The sequence below is a fragment of the Canis aureus genome, chromosome 36 (genome assembly GCF_053574225.1).
Source record: "Canis aureus isolate CA01 chromosome 36, VMU_Caureus_v.1.0, whole genome shotgun sequence".
Taxonomy (NCBI): Eukaryota; Metazoa; Chordata; class Mammalia; order Carnivora; family Canidae; genus Canis; species Canis aureus.
In genome coordinates, this window is record NC_135646.1 from 13,362,673 (window position 1) to 13,381,867 (window position 19,195).

The 19,195-nt window shown below is 34.1% G+C and overlaps 1 protein-coding gene across 25 annotated transcripts in view; it reads right to left on the reverse strand.

Moving 5' to 3' along the window:
- The window catches only part of MAP2 (microtubule associated protein 2), a 294,547-nt gene that overhangs the window by 17,379 nt on the left and 257,973 nt on the right, over positions 1-19,195 (reverse strand). For 9 of the 25 annotated variants that reach the window (XM_077884951.1, XM_077884949.1, XM_077884950.1 and 6 more), the window contains 6 exons: positions 18,949-19,155; positions 18,643-18,777; positions 15,687-15,748; positions 10,499-10,672; positions 9,410-9,557; positions 6,217-6,557 (listed from right to left, as the gene is read on the reverse strand). In XM_077884951.1, coding sequence (XP_077741077.1) covers positions 6,217-6,557; positions 9,410-9,557; positions 10,499-10,672; positions 15,687-15,748; positions 18,643-18,777; positions 18,949-19,155 — 1,067 coding nt within the window. The remainder of the gene's footprint in view (positions 1-6,216; positions 6,558-9,409; positions 9,558-10,498; positions 10,673-15,686; positions 15,749-18,642; positions 18,778-18,948; positions 19,156-19,195) is intronic. The other 16 variants (XM_077884962.1, XM_077884959.1, XM_077884960.1 and 13 more) reach the window with 5 other exon arrangements.

Below are 19,195 nucleotides of genomic sequence, written 5' to 3' on the forward strand. Positions count from 1 at the left end.
ATAACACTTTAATAGAAAAGTTGTAAGAGGAACTCAGCTCTTATATCCTGGCCTAATATTCTTTTAGCCAAAATTCACTGTGGTCCAAACATGGAAAGTTTCTTTGCGTCATAACTATAATGGCACTAAGCATTCACTTCATTCAATAAGTCACTAGAAAGAATGCATCTCTCCATGCATATGGTGTACTACATTCACTCAACTTTCACTCAACAGATAGTTATTAAGCACCTACTATGTACTGGATCCTGAGGACAAGATGGACCTCATCCATGATTTTGTGAAGCTTAGAGTCTAGTAGGTGAGACAAGATAGACATTAAATAACTAATTTTACAATGGGATACTTAATTACAAGTGTGGTGAGAAGCACTGGTTATATTATAGGGAGTACATTAGATCTAGAAAAGAGCAGATGCAGGGAGACCAGTTAAAGAAGTTAATGACTATTGCAGTGACATGGACAAGGGATAATGTATCCTGTACTAGGGTGGTGCAGAGCAAACTACGATAAATGGGGCAGATCTAAGAGCTATTCTGGACACAAAGAATGCATTACTTTTCATTACCCTACATTACCCTACAAAAGATACTTGAATTAAATTAACACAATGATGGGCAGGATATGGGATGAGGAGCAGGAGATGAAAAGATGATTCTTAGGATTTGACTTGGCAAAGTCCTATTATTTGAATAGGTATAATGATATTTAAAAAGAATAATTTAACTTTCTACTCTAAACTATCTATGTGGCATCAACCACATTAATATTCTTGCTGTTCCTAAAACATGCCAGACATCCTTCTACCTCAGGGCTTCTTCGTGTGTAGTTTTTTTCTGCCTGAAATACTCTCCTCCAGTTCTCTACATGGCTCAGTCCTTGGCTTCCATAAAGTATTCAAATTATCACCTCCTCAGGGTTTTCCTAGTCACTCTATCAAGAAATGTAATCTTTCCACATAATTTAAATCTCTTCTTTGATTTGTTGTTTTTCTCATTTTGTTACATATGTTTTCTGATAAAAATTTTCTGACTTGTTTTTCTTACTAAAATGTAAATCCTATGAAGACAAAAATTTTTAAAAAAAATTGTCTGTTTTGTTCATTGTTGCATTCTCAGTACCTAGAATACAGTATGCAATATAATGGGCACTCAACAAATACCTGTTGAATAAATGATGAGTAAAATGAATGTAAAACTCTGTCTGGAACTATTGAGGAAATATAAGACAGCCATCATTTATTCTAAAGGTGCCAAGGTAGATTTTAAAATTAATATTTCATTATTTGTCCTTGACATTATCTATAGGAATTTGAAAGCTAGAATCTATACTCTATTTCAAAACATTGACTTTTAGAATTATTTAAAAAAATAATCAGTTAGTGTAGGAGAATACAAAATATGATGAGAAATGCAACATAACTGCCCAGATTTAATGATCTCAACTTTTCAGTAGTGTATTACTCTAACACATTATTTGCATAAAATTATTTCACATAAATATTATAAAGGACCCAAACCCTCAAATTTCAAACCTGGTGAAATAAAACCTTGGCATGCAGGGAATGTTAAAGTATTGTCAGTCTCCTGTTGTGCAACAAAAGTTAAAGCAAACAAAACAATGATTAAGGTGCATTAAATTGCATACTTTTAGACAAGTGATTCTTCATTAAACACAAAATTATAGAACTTGAATTTATAGCTCAGCCTTTAAAGGATTGATATTAAAAGCCCTTTATGCAAGATGTGGATAATATAAAGGCTTCCATTTCTTATTCTATGAAAATGTGAAAGGTGGCCTATAAGGAACTGAATATCTCTGACATCCAATATTCCTTAATTCAACAGGTCCATATAGAAACGAGAGACAGAAGATAGATTATTTCTAGAATGCGAGGATATAGGTCCTAGTCTAATGGATTTATCTAAGTAAGTTTTTTAAAAAGATGCTAGGGCAACACTGACTGGGAAGGTAATAAACTGACAAGTTCTATAAGATTCTTTATATAAAGGAGAAGTACTGTTCTCCTCTTGAACACGAATGACTTGCTTGAAGACACCACCATCTTTTTAGCCTATCTGACCTAAAAATGACTGACTGCTCCGTGAATGAAGGAGAAGTACATAATTCACAAGACAATCAATCAAATCCACAAACATGGCCTTGCAGAGATCATGATCTACCTAACCATTCTATCCAACGACTATAAATGCAAACAGCCTTTGTGAAGCCACCTCTCCAGTAACTCTCAACTATAACAACTATACAGAAATTGTGGTTTGTAGACAGACCAAAAAACAAGAAACTTGTTAAAGCATGTATAAGTATTTCATATAAATCAAAGCACCATATAGAAAACCTGATGCATTGATAGAAAAGGTAAAAAAAAAAGTACCATTCACTGAGTTCTTGCCTAATTTTTTTATGTGATGCATTTAGAGAAATTTTTATTTTCCTACTTTTGTTTAAATCAAGCAGCTGTGTTCTTAAAAAGCTAACATTACTTATTCTAAAGTTTAGATTTAGATTTAATGTAGATTAGGGAGTTAACTATACTGAAATAGATTCAAATTAATACACTTACTAAGATAGTCTTACCTGGGCCTTGAGTTAAATTACCAAGGTCACTATCTACAGAGAATCTCAGATCGCATATGTTCTTTCCAGTAGAATGAATTTGTGTTTTGCTGAAGAGATTAACTTTATTGCTTTCTGTAAAACTCCTCATGTTTTCAGTGAGTTTATCTATTCCATTAGCCATCGATTTGCCTCACTGAACTGAGCCACAGAGCTAAGCTTCTCTTCCAATATAAAACTGGACTTTTCATAAAGTGATAATCACTGTAAGCATACAACCTATACCTGTGGAAGAGCAATAAATGCTCAAATTGAGACAAATAATAAGGCTTCCCAACTTGGAAAGTTGTTGAACTTCCAAGACACATATATTTTTTACTATATATTTCCCCTCCCAAATCTTAGTGATTGCACAAACAGCAATAATATAGCTTTTGAAATTAAATCATTTACATACAATCTAACCACTCCAGATTTTATAACAATAGAGCCTGTGTAGGAGAATTAAGGTTACATCTGTAAGTTTGCTCCCTTATTTATTAATAAGAATTGTGTGGCTATTTTTCTCAATATCTACAGGCTACATATTGGTATTAAAAAACTTGTCTCCTACAGAAGGTACTGCTATTGTCCTGTCCTCTTCTGAGTTGACCACTGTCCATTCTAACACCCTAGGGTTATCCAATTTATAATTGGGAACAACATGCCGGAAGCTTCAATTTCCCTAACAGAGTGAATTTGTGGATCCTCAATCAGAGAAGAAGGGATAGCATCTCATCTGGATAATTTCTAAGGAGCTTTAACACAAAAATTTTTTCTAGTCATTCTACAAAATGCAAATGAACCATCCAGTCAAAACTTGCAGTTTAACACATATTGAAAAAGAATTTCTCCTCATTCTTTGTGTTTAAGGCTTTTAAAGGGTTAATGTTAGAGTGTTAAGTGATATATTTTTCCTACAAAGACAGTTCAACTGTAGTGTGCCTCAATTTCCCAATTCATTTCCCCTCCAATTTAAATGCATTATACCATCTATCATAAAATAGAGGCAAACATCTTCCTTCCATCTTATCTGGGTGAGGGATACCTTGTGGTTCTGCAACAAAGTCACTTCATAATAACTTCACTGTTGTGTATTTTTTTTCCAAGTCATTGCAGCTGCGATAGAGTAATTTTGCAGCAGGTTACCACTTGCCTTGTCAAAGAAGAGATTTCTTCAAATGACACTGTGAGTTTAAGGCTATTTTTGTTCTATAATTTATGTCATATGTCTTTATTAGTCCTTAATTACCACAATCTCTAAGGCAGTTTTAGTTGACTTCAAAAGAATAAGGCATCTTTATGTCAGTTTTATGAATTACTGAGTATAGCAGAAGTCAACTGAAATTAGACAAAAACATATTCACAGACATGGTAAAGAAGCAGAAAGGAAAAGAAGTGTTCCTATTTTTTGGACTGGTTTAACCTTAGTGATTTGGACAAAACTAAGGGTAAAACCATTCTTTATGCCTCTCTACTGTGAGGAGTCATATGAATAAGAGCTATATTATAGAATTTTCTTTTTTTAAAAGATTTTATTTATTTATTTATTCATGAGAGACACAGAGAGAGAGAGAGGGAGGCAGAGAGACACAGGTAGAGGGGGAAGCAGGCTCCCCGCAAGGAGCCTGATGTGGGACTTGATCCTTGTCCCCTGGATCACACCCTGAGCCGAAGGCAGATGCTCAACCACTGAGCCACCCAGCTGTCCCTATTATGGAATTTTCATGTCAAATTATGTCAATTATATCAATAATTACTCCATTTTAATTAAATTTTCTTTTTAGTTTTGAGAAAATATCTTGGAAATTGTCTCAAAAAATAACTTGTGATTCTAAGAAGAAACATATTTTTTCAGTATCAATATTTTCTCGAATATAAGCAAGTAAACCTCACATTTAGATAATAAAAATACTACATACAAGGATACTTATAGAAAGAGAATTGATTTTAAATATATATAATAGCTACTCTATTTTAAGAAGTATTTCACCAAAAACTAAAATGATACTTTCAAATTGGCACTTAACTTATTTAACTATTTGTGCATAAATATAAAGTAAGCATTTGGATATTTCCAAAAGGTCCAAAATTTTTTATTCTCTTGGATGTGCAAAATTCTGAGGAATGCAAGAATAGTATGAGATTTATGAAATCACAGGATAAAATTTGGCAGAATTAGTTTTTGTTTTGTTTTGCTTAAAAAGATTTCTTGCAGCTCATATTTTAATAACATCTTTTTATGAAAAAGCATTTGTCATTTGTCTCTGACTTTATTATTAGAGAATGTTATGGTCATTCCCTACAGGGCATATGGAGAGCCCCCACCTTCTGCTTCCCCCAATTCCTTTGGTTGATTTTTAGTAACTTCTTGGGTTTTCTTGAACACAATCACAATGAGATAGCAAATAAGTTTGCTGCTAAGGGAAGAGGCAACACTGAATTTTTGTTTCAGCAGTGAGTAGGAGTCCTGGATAGCTTCACATTTTTGGCAAGATCTTTCTTCTAAACTTGCCTGAAAATACATTTTCTTTGGCATAAAAGAGGGAACCAAAAATCCGTGTAGGAAATATAATATAAACAAGAAAGACCGGCAGAAAAGAACACTGAAGCTAAAAGAAAGGCTTCTGGGAATGTCAAGAGGGCATCACAGATTTGTCGATATACAAGGGAAATTATTGCTTACTTTCTTCTTTCTCTCACGGGTGGGTGTTTTGTCTCTTTAATGACAAGAAAAGTCCAACTATCCTACAGGCAGATCAACATCACAAAGGAAATACTAAGTGATATTTGTATTATCTCCTTCCAGACCAATTGCTTCATCTAAACACACAGTGTATAAGCCAGGTTCAGGTCAAGACAAAACGCAAAGGCCCTTGGTTGGCAAAAAACATGAATGGCTGTACTGGAGCTGAAGTTAAGAGTTAATAGGTAGAGCTTTACTAATAACCCTCTTCAATACAATTAATCTTAAAGAGAAGTTCTAACACAATAATTTCATTCATCAGAACTATAAAGAACTACAATTCTTTATATATTCAGATAATTCAGAACTATATAGAACTGCAATTTTTAAGCATGAGCAGCCAAAGAAGAAAATTGGTGAATCATGCTGATTTTGGAGTGAACATGGGGAAATGGTAGAAAGATGTCACAGGAAATCACCAATGAAGGAAGGAGATAAAAGCGAAATCACTAAAAGATCATCAAATGAGGTTATTGGGATCTAAACTAGAACACTGAAGTTCATATCAGAAATGTAATTTTAATCTCTTATGCTAAAGTCCACCAGGCGTAGAGAGACATTCAGAAAAGATCAGCTAGGCAATCAATGGAAAGATTCTCCTGTATGGTGAAATCAATTTTTATCCAATAATTAATCATACAGAATGGACACGTTACATGATTTTCATTATATTTTGTAAGCCAGCTTTCTCGGATGAGGTCCAAACTCTTGGCAATGAATCATAACCAGTAACTTTTTAACACCTCCACCTCCCTTTTACTGTAAGAACTCTTTGTTTATAATATGAGGAAGGCATTCTAGTCATAAGTGGGATTCTATTTCTGGCAGCAAGTATGGGTTCATGTAATTCTTACCTGCCCCCCTTTAGGCTGGTATTTGATGTTGTCTGTCGATCCAATTTTGGATTTGACATTCTTCAGGTCTGGCAGTGGTTGATTAATAAGCCGAAGCTGCTTGGGAGTAGCAGGAGATTTTGGAGGAGTACGTATGATGGCAACTTTCTTCTCACTGGGCACCAAGATGGCAGATTTGGGGGTTCCTGGTGTGTGAGGGGTCCTGGGATAGCTAGGGGTTCCAGGAGTGCCTGGGGTACGTGAAGAATAGCTTGGTGGGGTGCCAGGAGTGATGGCAGTTGATCCAGGGGTAGTGGGTGTAGAAGTGCCACTTTTTCCTGCTCTGCGAATTGGCTCTGACCCTGTATTAACAAACAGAACAAAACCAAACCAAAACCACAACATCAGAAAATTTTCCTCAAGACATGCTTTTCCCTCAGATAATACATTAACTTTCTAAAGAGTTTAGAATATTTATGGATTACAATGCTGAAAAAGCTGAAAGTAAAAAAAAAAAAAAAAAGCTGAAAGTCTCTCTTTTTTAGACTTATAACCTGGTGACATTTTTTTGAACATGCATTGCTATCAATGCAAAGAAGTGGGGTTTTCTTGATTTATTTTTACTTCTCATTATGAAGGCGTCAGAGGTTTTTCATACTTGTGTATGGAAAGTTAAGGCATGCGGATCTGCTGTAAGTTGGCAAAAGAGTCTGTGCTTCATGTTCTATGTGGGCTAGTATTTACTCCAGATTTCCTTGAATGATATGTGGATCACTTGCTCTTTTGTGCAATAAGATCATTCCAAGATTCAGGTAGATATACAACCTACAACTGTGTATTGACAGCAATAATTTTGACCTGTGTATAAAGTCATTTACTGAATTGTATTTCAATGTTACTCCTTCAGCTTACATTGAGGAATGCTGTGAGTTGCAAATGTGTTTACTAAAAGGGATGCAATTATCTCAGACATTATTCTATAGTATCATGTATTTCCTTTATATGGAAATTGGTCTCAGTGCTTAATACCAAAAAATATCTATTTCTCTTCTTAGAAAAAAAAATTGGATGTTTTAACAATATAGTCACAGTGAAGCTTGTACCTGATTGTTTTCTCCTATACTTTCATTGCTAGTTTGCAGCTTGGAGTCAAATCAATACCACCCTTACCACTACTGTCAATGATACAGGCTATTGTGGGGCACATTTCTTCGCCTCAACTTGGACCTTAGGGTCATTTTATTATTTAACTCCTTCCTTTCATTTTCTCATACTATGTTTCTTTCATATTAACTTTTTAACTATGTGTTTGAATGCCATTTCAAATACTTTTTTGAAAGCATAATGCTATAAATGAGACTTATACCACCTTGATTTCAAAGCACTTTTGTGAGTACTAAACATTTGATGACCAAAAATAGTAGTTAGAGGCGCTCTTATTATTCCAAATTTAAGAATGAGGACACTAAAGCTCATTTATCCAGATGATACTAAATTCTAAGCCAGACATGGCTTCTTAGCTTATTTAGCTTCTTAGCTCTTAAAATCTTTTCACTTAAAATAACATATTGATTTTAATAACAGAACACTTATTTACATTGTTTACATACATTATTCAAATTCCTTCACTTTTTTTGTTGCTTTATGGGAAGGGCATGAATTTTATTTTTTTATTACTAAGTATGTATACTTTGTAAAATCAAATAATTCTAGAAATTTTATAGAGGATAAAGGTATAACTCATTAACTTTTTAAAAAAAATTTTATTTATTTATGATAGAGAAAGAAAGAGAGAGAGGGGCAGAGACACAGGCAGAGGGAGAAGCAGGCTCCATGTACCGAGAGCCCAATGTGGGATTCGATCCCGGGTCTCCAGGATCGTGCCCTGGGCCAAAGGCAGGCGCTAAACCGCTGCGCCACCCAGGGATCCCCTCATTAACTTTTAAATCAATGAAGTGAAAGGGATCTTTGAGTCATCTAATGCAACTGGTCATCAGTGTGGAAAGTTCTTCCTGAGAAAGGGGATAATTAATCTTTGCTAAAATAATTACAAGGAGTGAGCTCAAGAGAGCTTCGTAGATAATTATTATCTACAGATGATGTCTATTTACCCATTGGTCTGGGTTCAGCCTTCTGGAGAAAGGATCATTTTACATCTTTCAGTGAACAATTTGCATGTATCAAGTGAAAGTTACCCTGTGTCCTTTTGGTTTTTTAACATAAGGGCAAATGATAGGTAGATTTCTCAACTGACCATATGAAATGGGATATAACAAGGCTAATGTGATAAATTAGTGTGCACTCTATGATTTTTATTGCTTTCCACAAAAATGACATTTCAAGACCAGAATGATATAGCCATATTCAATTGGCTCTTGGTGGCCAGGTTATGAAATTATCAGGGAGCTAAAAACCAAATTCAACCACTGTCTATCTTAGTAGAATTGAACAAGTTACCCTCTTTTTCCTCATCAGTAGATTTAATGAGATTATTAATACCAAGCTATCAGCAGTGTTAATTAAATTCAGTGAAAACTGTGTCTTAAGATTTTAGTATCTCTATGTGCTCCATACGTGGTAGCTATTTTTCTTGTAATAGAAACATATTTATGAAAATAATTTGAATCCATGCTTTAACTAGATAATCCTGGTAGTACCAAAACACACGAGTGGGTAATGATTGGAACATTTTTATATTTTTTATTTAGACTGTGATAACTGCCAACCAGTTCACCATGGGCCATCAATCAAAAGAAACTGAAACTATTACACCAAACATGTTATATTTACACCCTCACTGGAATGCAAACTTTTAACAAATTGAACAGAATCCTAGGTTTTGAATATTGACTTCCTAGTTAGATGTTAGGACTTGGAATCCTAAGAAAGGTTAATATATATATATATATATATATATATATTATAGGTTAATAATATATATATAATATATATATTAATATATATATATTTTAATTCCTGACTCTTAGTTTTCTCTACTGATTACTTCTTTGTAGCTACTCATTTTCCACAACAATCATTTTAACTACACAGGTAGGTGTTCTGGATCCATCCACAGTGTGGAGTTTCTGATTCTTGGAAGAAATAGAATCTGTTTCCAGTGTATGTTTTCTTTGGAAGATGTAAAATATAGACACATAATAAGCTTTATGCCACTTAAAGGATTAAGAAGGACCGCAAATCAAAATAAACCTACTGGTAGTCCGCCGTGCTGAGGAGGAGATGGAACTGTTGAGAGAGAAGGAATTCTCATCTCTGTCTCCTGATACACCTCGACGAGGAGGGAGGATGGAGGAGGGTCTGGGCAGAGAAGAACGTTTTTCTGGGCTCTTGGTTACTCCATCCTGATTGGGGAAAAAACACATTGGGTTCTTGTGCACCTTCAATTATACAAAGTGATTATATTGCTCATTTTTCCTCCTGTGCTGATAGCTAAATTTCTTTTAACACATACTACTGATTTCATATATTTATAAGCATTTCTACTTTGAAACTTTGACTTCATTTTTGCCTAGAAGTGTTATAAACATATATTATTCTGGAGTTAGTGCTAACAATGGATCATGAAATTCAAATTCTAAATAATAAATGGGTAAAATGAATTTACTAAGGTAATCTCCAGTAAATTAATAATTTTACTTAAAAAAATCTTCATTAGCATGATAACTTATTAATCAGAAATGACTGCCAAAGGGCATTCCATGCATACCAGTTAACAATGACCACTGTCATATATTGTGCATTTATATAACTGGAATTCTAAGTACTTTACATCCATTTATGATTTAATTCTTGCCACAAAATACTATATGCATTTTATAGCCAAGAAAACAAGTCGATTCAGTTTATGTAATTTTTTCAAGATCACCATTCATAGGTAGCAGAGGCAATATTAAATCCTGATGTGTCTGAGCCCAAATGGTATATTATATTATATGTAATTTGTCATTATTAGATTATACAATATTATAGATTATATACTACATATAATATGTATTTATTATATATTATGTGTAATATCATATATATTTTATTTTATTGGTTTGTATTTAAAATTTTATAAGATATCAAATAAATTAATAATGGACAGTATACCTAGAAAAAGACTTTTTAAAAACTGGTTAACTATTAATAACTATTGGGACTTTTGTTTTTAAGAGGGTCAAATGCTTATATGTCAAATATTTTAGAGTTTAGTCTTTGTTTTTATATATTTACTGAATCATGTCTCATAAACCCTGAAATTATATTCTTTTCTGAACCTTCAATTGACCTGCTGCCTTACCTTGTTCCCTGATTCTGAGTATGGCAAACGGTCTGTGGAGCCTGCTGAGGAGGAGGGCTGTATGGAAAAACTGTCAGAAAATGTAGCCCTTTGAGACGTACTAGGGCAAGCAGAGCTGCATCTTGGGGACTTTGAGCTACCCTGTAAGGCAGGAATCTTTGACAAAGTAGAATTCTAGCCATGAAAGAAAACAAACAAAAGCACAAAATAAACCAAACTATGAAGTAAAAGGAAAATAAAAAATGTATAAACATATAAGAAATTAAATACCTACTTTGAATAAGACCACATGATCAATGGTTATAATCAATGATAGAAATGTATATTTATGTGAGAGCAAGAAATTTTCATTGAGCAACTCATTTCCAACTGGAACTTAAGAATACTTATATATGAGACTACAGATCAAAATATTCTTCATGAATTATACATATAAATTCTGATTAATCTGTAAGTCTTGCAATGATACCGTATTTGGAAAATATCTTGAGAGTATGTTGGAATTGTTCCTTTAATAAATACACCCTTTAAGGTATATTTATAATCAATATCTTGATCGCATTTCAAGGACTTTAGAACAAGGTATATTTAAGGCCTTAGAAAATACTTTCTTAAAGTTGAGAAAATGAATTTTCAGATATCTGCATTGATTTCATCAGAAAATTATGGATTTTATATAAAATTAGTTCATTTTATGAGTAAAATGTACACCGGGGGCCAAAGCATACCATAGAATTAATAACATTTTTATGCATAGACTACAGTTTGTATAATGTGTTTTAAATGCTAAAAATGAAAGTTAGCACTAAAAATATTGCCCATAAAAACCACAGGGCTTAGTTTCCAGGTGTTGGTAGTCCCTGGAGAGATATTTGGCAAGTGAAAATCAGTGGGTTGTATGTCCAGCTTTTGGAAGCAGCTTGTGCTGGTATGCCACATGTCTCACGGGGGACTTTGTTAAAAATACAGAAAGGTATGATGAAGCCAAGGAGATTCTGTCTTCAATAACTAATATGATTTAGCTGTACAAAAATAACAGTTGAAATTGACAGCTTTATCTTAAGTTTTTAGCTCCACAGGCACTTTAACAGGGGCAGACACATTAACAGACTGCAAACATCACTTGTGGCTTGACAAACCCAGAGTCTTGAGTGGGCAGCGTGCCTGGGTCAACCCAAGTCTTTCTTTTCTGATTGATGCTACCCACAAATTTCAAAAGTGATACAGGAAGGAAAAAATGGAATAATTGGATTACCTTGAATTATGAAACACAACTACTAATCCTACTAATCCTGCATTCAAAACAAAAAACAAAACAAAAAATACACAACAAATGAAATGAAGGATTATAGATCAGGTTCACAATAAAGATCAATCGAAAAATCAGACAGAATTGTTCTAATGGATGTACTGAAAGTCACAGATAATAATAGTCTTGGGGTTTTAGGAAATTTTTAGGAAGAGGATGAGGTGATGAGGGAAGAAAAAGAAGTTAAATGAGAAAAAGAAAGAATGGTGGCCTAGTCTCTCTTCTTCAGAAAGGTAAGATAGATATTTATAAGGAAAAAAATTAGGTTTTTTTGGTCAGAAGATGTATATGATTTCTTTCCTAAGTGTAAGCATTGAATGCCAATTCCCACTGAGTTACTTGAAGACCAAGGGACTTGAAAATTTCCTGAATAGTTTTTAAACAAACAAAACAAATGAGCAAAGGGGGTGGGGAGATAGATAGATAGATAGAGAGAGAGAGAGAGAGAGAGAGAGAGAGAGAGAGAAACCAAGAAGCAGGCTCTTAACTATAGAGAACAAATTGATGGTTATCAGAGGGGAGGTGGGTGGGAAGGATGGGTTAAATAGATGCCGGGGATTAAGAACTGCACTGTTGTGATGAGCACTGGGCGTTGGATGGAAGTGTTGAATCATTGTATTGTACACCTGAAATTAATATTACACTGTATGTTAACTAACTGGAATTAAAAACCAAAAAAAAAAAAAAGTTAAAGAAAAAAAGCTTTTCTAGACAATGTCCACTTGAAAATGCTTTTTTTAATGGGAGGAAGCTGACTTACTTTCTATATCTGCTCCTAAAGACTTCTACCTTTCAAATAATAACTACACTTACTATCACTATTTATTGAATAAATACTATGTTCTAGGCATCCTACAGTATACTGTTTTATAATTAACTATATTTAATTTTTGTAACTACTTAGGAGATAGGAATTGTTTTTCTCCTCCTTAATTTTTGGAAAATTTAGACCTAGGGAGAGGAAGATCATATAATTAATAAATGTTCAAGACCTGGACCTGGTCTGCTTTATAAGCCTGCCTTTAACCACCACAACTTGCTAGTTCCCCATCAGAAACAAAAGGTAAAGAGATAGAAATATTGAAGTTATAGTATTCTCAAGTCCAATATTTACCAAAGCAATACATGGATTCTACAGGTTGCCATCTGTTCAGGAATATGTCTGAAAACATTATATAAAAATCAATTTTTAAAATTAACATAAAGTGGGATCCCTGGGTGGCGCAGCGGTTTGGCGCCTGCCTTTGGCCCAGGGCGCGATCCTGGAGACCCGGGATCGAATCCCACATCGGGCTCCCGGTGCATGGAGCCTGCTTCTCCCTCTGCCTGTGTCTCTGCCTCTCTCTCTCTCTCTGTGACTATCATGAATAAATAAATAAAATCTTTAAAAAAAAAAAAAATTAACATAAAGTCCCTTAGGCTCAAAATCATATAAGAAGTGTGGCAGTCACTGGAAATGAATTTCTATTTTTCACAATAAATAAAAATAAATGAAAAGCAGAAGGCTAAAATCTTACTAGGTTTTACTTCTCAATCCTTTTTTAATATTTATGTTTGTATTTCTTAATTTAAATTCAATTAATTAACATATAGTATATTAGTTTCAGAGGTAGAGGCCAGTAATTCATGTCTTATGTAATAACCCAGTGCTCGTTACATCAGGTGTCCTCCTCAATGTCCATCACCCAGTTATCCCATCACTCCACCCCTCCCCCCTCCAGCAACCTTCAGTTTCCTATGATGAAGAGTCTCTTATGGTTTGTCTCCCTCTCTGATTTCGTCTTGTCTTTTTACCTCCCTTCCCCTATGCTCCATTTTGTTTCTTAAATTCCACGTGAGTGAAATCATATGATAATTGTCTTACTCTGATTGCATTATTTCACTTAGCATAACACCCTCCAGTTCCATCATCGTCGTTACAAATGGCAAGATTTTATTTTTTGATGACTAATATTCCATTGTGTATATACCATTGTGTGTTTGTATATATATATACATATATATATAGAGAGAGAACAAATTGATGTTCTCTCTATATATATACCACACCTTATCCATTAATCTGTTGATGGACATCTGGGCTCTTTCATAGTTTGGCTATTGTGGCCATTGCTGCTATAAACACTGGGGTGCAAGTGCTCCTTTGGATCACTACATTTGTATCTTTAGAATAGATACCTAGTACTGCAATAGGGTAGCTCTATTTCCTACTTTTTGAGGAAATTCCATACTGTTTTCCAGAGTGGCTGCACCAGCTGGCATTAAAATCTTATTAGTTTTTAGAATGCTAAACAAAGAGTTGTGATTTACGTGTTATACACCATGTCTAAACCCCAGAACACTATGATACACTACTAGTTAATATCATTCAAACTATTTGTTGTAATTTTGGGATTTCTTTAGTAGTCTTTTTTTAAAGGTTTTATTTTTTTAAAAGATTTTTTAATTTATTTATTCATGAAAGACACAGAAAGAGAGAGAGAGGCAGAGACACAGGCAGAGGGGGAAGCAGCCTCCATGCAGGGAGCCCGACGTGGGACTTGATCCTGGGTCTCCAGGATCAGGCCCTGGGCTGAAGCCGGTGCTAAATTGCTGAGCCACCTGGGCTACCCTTTTTTAAAATTTTATTTTGAAGTAATCTCCATACTCAATGTGGGGCTTGAACTCACAACCCCGAGATCAAGAACTGATCCACCAACTGAGCCAGCCAGATGCCCCTCTTTAGTAGGCTTTTAATTTTTTTCCCTTTCAATCAGAAAGAAGTAAAATACTTCATGTTGGCTGTGGTTCTTTTGGAAATTCAAAAGATAATGGTTAATCACATAACAAGTAAAAAAAAGAACTATTAAAGATTTATTAACATATGAAGTTAAACATCATTAATTCAATCAAATTCAAACATTTTACTTCCACAACTTGGCAAATATAGAAAAAGCATAGGAACATCTAGTAATAATAATAATGAACATGGTCACTTGTATACAGCTGGAGGTCATATAATAGTAGAACATTTCTGGAGGACAACTTGATAATGTGTAGCAAAAACTTTAAATGTGGACTTTCTTCTTGAAACAGTAATTTCACTATTAGGAAATTATCCCAAGGAAAAGCATATGGATGCATCCACTGATTAAGCCAAAAAGATTTCTACAGTAATATTGTTAAAATGGCAATAAAAACAGTTTAAAAGTCAAATAAGACAGAATTGGTAAAGAATATCGCTATAAATAAATAAAAAACAATGCAATGTAGTCATTAAAGTGATATACAAGAAAGTTTCATGACAGGGAAATGTGTTTAATGTGTTTATAAAAAACTGATACTGTGTTTCCATTTTTATTATTAAGCCAGTAACTGCGTGGAAAAAATAAAGATTTTACATCAAAATGGTAAGTCTAGTTTTCTTTAGATAATTTATGATACATTTTTACTCATCTATGTTGTTTAACTTTCTCATATTCTTATTTTGTAACAACAATAATGAAAATATATTATCAAATACAGTTAGGTGTTGATTATAATAATTTATCTAGATTCTATGAAAAACAAATAAATTGAGCTCCCGTATTTTTGCCAGATTATCATGCTGTTTATTTCCGTCTTACTAAAAAAGAGGCAGCTTACGTTCCCAGCTCTGCCCTCACCAACTGCTATCCCATGTCATTCCAGAAGACATCGAAACATGCCTAAATGCCTCCAAGAATCATTCTGGGTGAGTGAACAATTTAAAATGACATTTAAGAGTAAACATCTGAAGTTTAACTTAGATCTAAAGGTTTTTGTTTTGTTTTTTAACTTAGATCTAAAGTTACTGAGATGTTGCCACCAATACCAAAGGGAACTTCAAGTGAAGAACAAGGAAAAAATTATTTTACTCACAGAGACTTTGTCCTTCGCCTGTTTAAATACACTGGAAGCCTGAGTTGATTCACCACCTGTTGCTGTCAAAAAAAGAAGACATAAACAACCCCAAACTTAGTGGCTGAAGACCGCAAAAATGCATTTTTCAGTATCTTTTGAATATTCAATTCTGTCAACAGACTAACACAAAGCAAAACTTTGCTTATTTCGAGATTCAAATCCAGTAACTGAAGAAACAGGAATTAAGAACATTCTAGCATGTGGCTCCTACTATAGTGTGTGCTAATTAATATAAGCCAGTGTTTACCAAAGCACAGGTAAGCACATCAAGTAATTTCCTATTGGTTATACCAAGCTACCTTTAAATACTGTTACTACATGAGCGTAGATCCTTTAGAACAAAAGTCACAGAACAATAATCCAAATGCCGTAGTGTTTAAGAAAAGGGGGAGGAGTGACTGGTTTTTAGGGTTGGCATGATATTAAAGAGTGTTCATGGAGAATCCCAAGCCCTCTTTTTGTAGCCAATAGCATACCTACAGTTATTTCTACATTTCATATTCCAAACCGTCATGACCAGCCAACCCCTTTCCCTCTGCATCCCTTCATTTCACAATATGAATGACACACTTGTTTGACGTGAAACGTACCACATGAGAAATAGCTTGTCAAAGAAAGAAAACACGAGAGAAATTTTAAGTTCAGTAATATAGAACTTGTTCTACACATGCACTTCCTGTATGAAATTATTACCACATCTGTTACTGTTGTTTCTCTTGCTGCTGTTTTATACCTCTGGTTTCAATTTTAAACTCCACTATCTCCAGCACATTTTCTGTTGATGACTTACCTGACTTAACTCGAATATGTCTCATGATTGAAAACAATCCTTTGTGTTTTGGAAAAAAAAAACTATCCCTATTTAAAAATTGTGCTTAGAAAATGAAAGGCACAAGCTTGTGTAGTTTCCTCCTCCTTGGTTTTCTTTCATAAGAGAGAAAACCCTGGGCTGGGGGTGGGGGGCAGGGGGTGAGAGGGAGCTTATGCTTATAAGCACTCTGAATGAGTTTCCAAAAGGTTTCTATGTCACATGCAGCTCTGACATAAATATAACTGTCTACAGGATGCTCTATGCTATTTAGGACTGGATGGATAGTAAGATTATTCAAGATTCTGGAGTGATTTTTTTTTAAGAAGTAGTGCAAATGATGCTTTCCCAATATTTCTGTAATATTTCTTAAATTTCTGTGACATAGTTTCCTTTTAGCCAATGACATCCATGTTTGATGTATGCTTTCTGCCCGAGTATCTTAATATTTGAACAGACTAAGGGAAGATCCTAATTAGTCCGAAGATCTTAAATTTCCTTTAATGAACGAGTTAAATAGGCAATTCACTCTCAGTGTGGTAAATCAAATACCAATGACATGTCACACATTTCACCAAACCATTTGATGTTTCCTCTAAAATTCCACAATCCTGATATATTCTTTCATTCTCTAATACATGATATAGGATTTTTATGCCCAAATCAAGAGTCTGCCTCTCCAAGCATTTGTCTAATTAGAACTAAAATTCCAATTTTAATGCAGATGAATTAAGATCTGATATAAGAATTGGAGATGTCATATTAATTTCTAACCGAGAAGCATTCTTCATCCTGAACTTTTATCATCAAGGTTTCTGTATAATTCATGAGGTTTACACTTTCAAATATTGCCTTAAAGATTAGTTCTTGGAGGAAAGCTCATGAGATGATTCCCATATGAAGAACACAAATATAAAATACTTGGAATTTTATTGACTATCATAAAACCATCAATTACCTTGATTTTCTTTTTCTTACAAAGGTTAATGCTGCTCTTAACCTTTAAAGCTATCCGAAGGTTTATATAAAGGCACTTCTAATATACAATGTGAAGGTAAATATTCCTTTCTCATTTAGCAATCTGATATTTTACTTTGTAGCCTGCAAGTGTGCTACTTAATAAATGCTAAAATAAAATGTATTGCAAATTAAGATTATCCTAGGATAATTATACATTTAATGCAAATACTTTGCACTGAAGTTTAGGAATAGAGTTTGCATTATGGATATTTGTATGAGTTTTTATTGTGATTTGTAGCAAGTTTCTCTCTTTCACTTCACCACTTTTTTAAGGAGTTAAAAACAAGTATATTTGAAGAAGACAGAAACAAAATAAGAAGGTAGCAAAATTGAAATACACCTACGTTCCAAGAAATTCGGGGGGAAGGAGTTTTATCTAGGAATGCAGAATACTAAATTATGTAGGAAAATTAGCAGTTTGAATCCAACACATTTAAGAAGATCCCAATGACAGAATGTCAGTGAAGAGATGTAGTACAGTGAATTGAAAGCCTTGCTAATTTTGGGAACGAGGAATAAAATCTGATGGGATGACCAGACAATTTCCTTTTTTTTTTCTTTCATCCGAAGCAAAGTAATTTTGCAATCACAGTTTTATCCCAGATTTGCTTTTCATTTTCAATCTTGAAATCACTATCCATCCTTGGCAAAATCATCAACATCAGTAACAGATTTGGCAGTAACCATGTAGAAAATAGGACAAATATAGTATGGGCTTAAGCATGAGAGAGATAAATAAGCAAAATAATGAGAATGCATACCACGGTTATATTCATCGTCATTGTCTAACCAAACACACAGAATGAAAAGAGGAATCCCCAGAACGTGACACTAGAGCACAATGCCAAGATAAAAATCACTGCTAAGTCTGAGCATGACAAAGAAACAGATGGTCATGACCTCTTCTGCAGGGAGGGAAAAAAAAAAAAAGAATAATGATACAAGACACTTAATAGCGAAATTGTTCATGACTGCTAAGGTTCTTGGAAGAAAAACAAAATGAAGAAGCCGCTACAGGAATGAGATAAAAAAAAAAAAAAAAACATGTCTATGTTTGCCAGCCACATTGCAGAACTGAAGAGTCACCTGTGGTTTTCCGCTTAACACAGGAGAGATGAGTTGGTCTAGTATATTTGATAGCAGGTTTTAAAATGAATTTCCTGGAGGGAGAGTGGGCCTGAACTTCTGTTTTTTTAGCAAGTTCAGCCTTCTTATAAACTGCTACGAATAAAGAAAACACAAAAAAAGCATACCATCAGGAGAAAATACACACTTGGAGCAAAACCGAACGACATTTCATAAATAATTAGTTACCACTGTTAGGAAGTTTCTTCTACAAAAGAGTAACAATGAATTCAAAAACATTTTTAAAGAAGTTATTGTGAAATGAACCTTTTTTCCTTCTCACTTCATCTCTGGAGACTGTGCTAGGTTCCTTTTTAGCTATTTTTCTTTCAGGAGTGGAAATTCTGCCTCTCCCGGTTTTAAAAGGCTTTTCTTTTCTATGTTTCTCGAGAGATGGTCTCCGAGCTTCCTTTTCAGCTTTCTCCTCTTTAGGAATAGTTTCTAACTGTTCTGTCATGATGCTCCTATCATCATCTGCGGATCAAAGCAAACCATGACAACAACAACAACAACG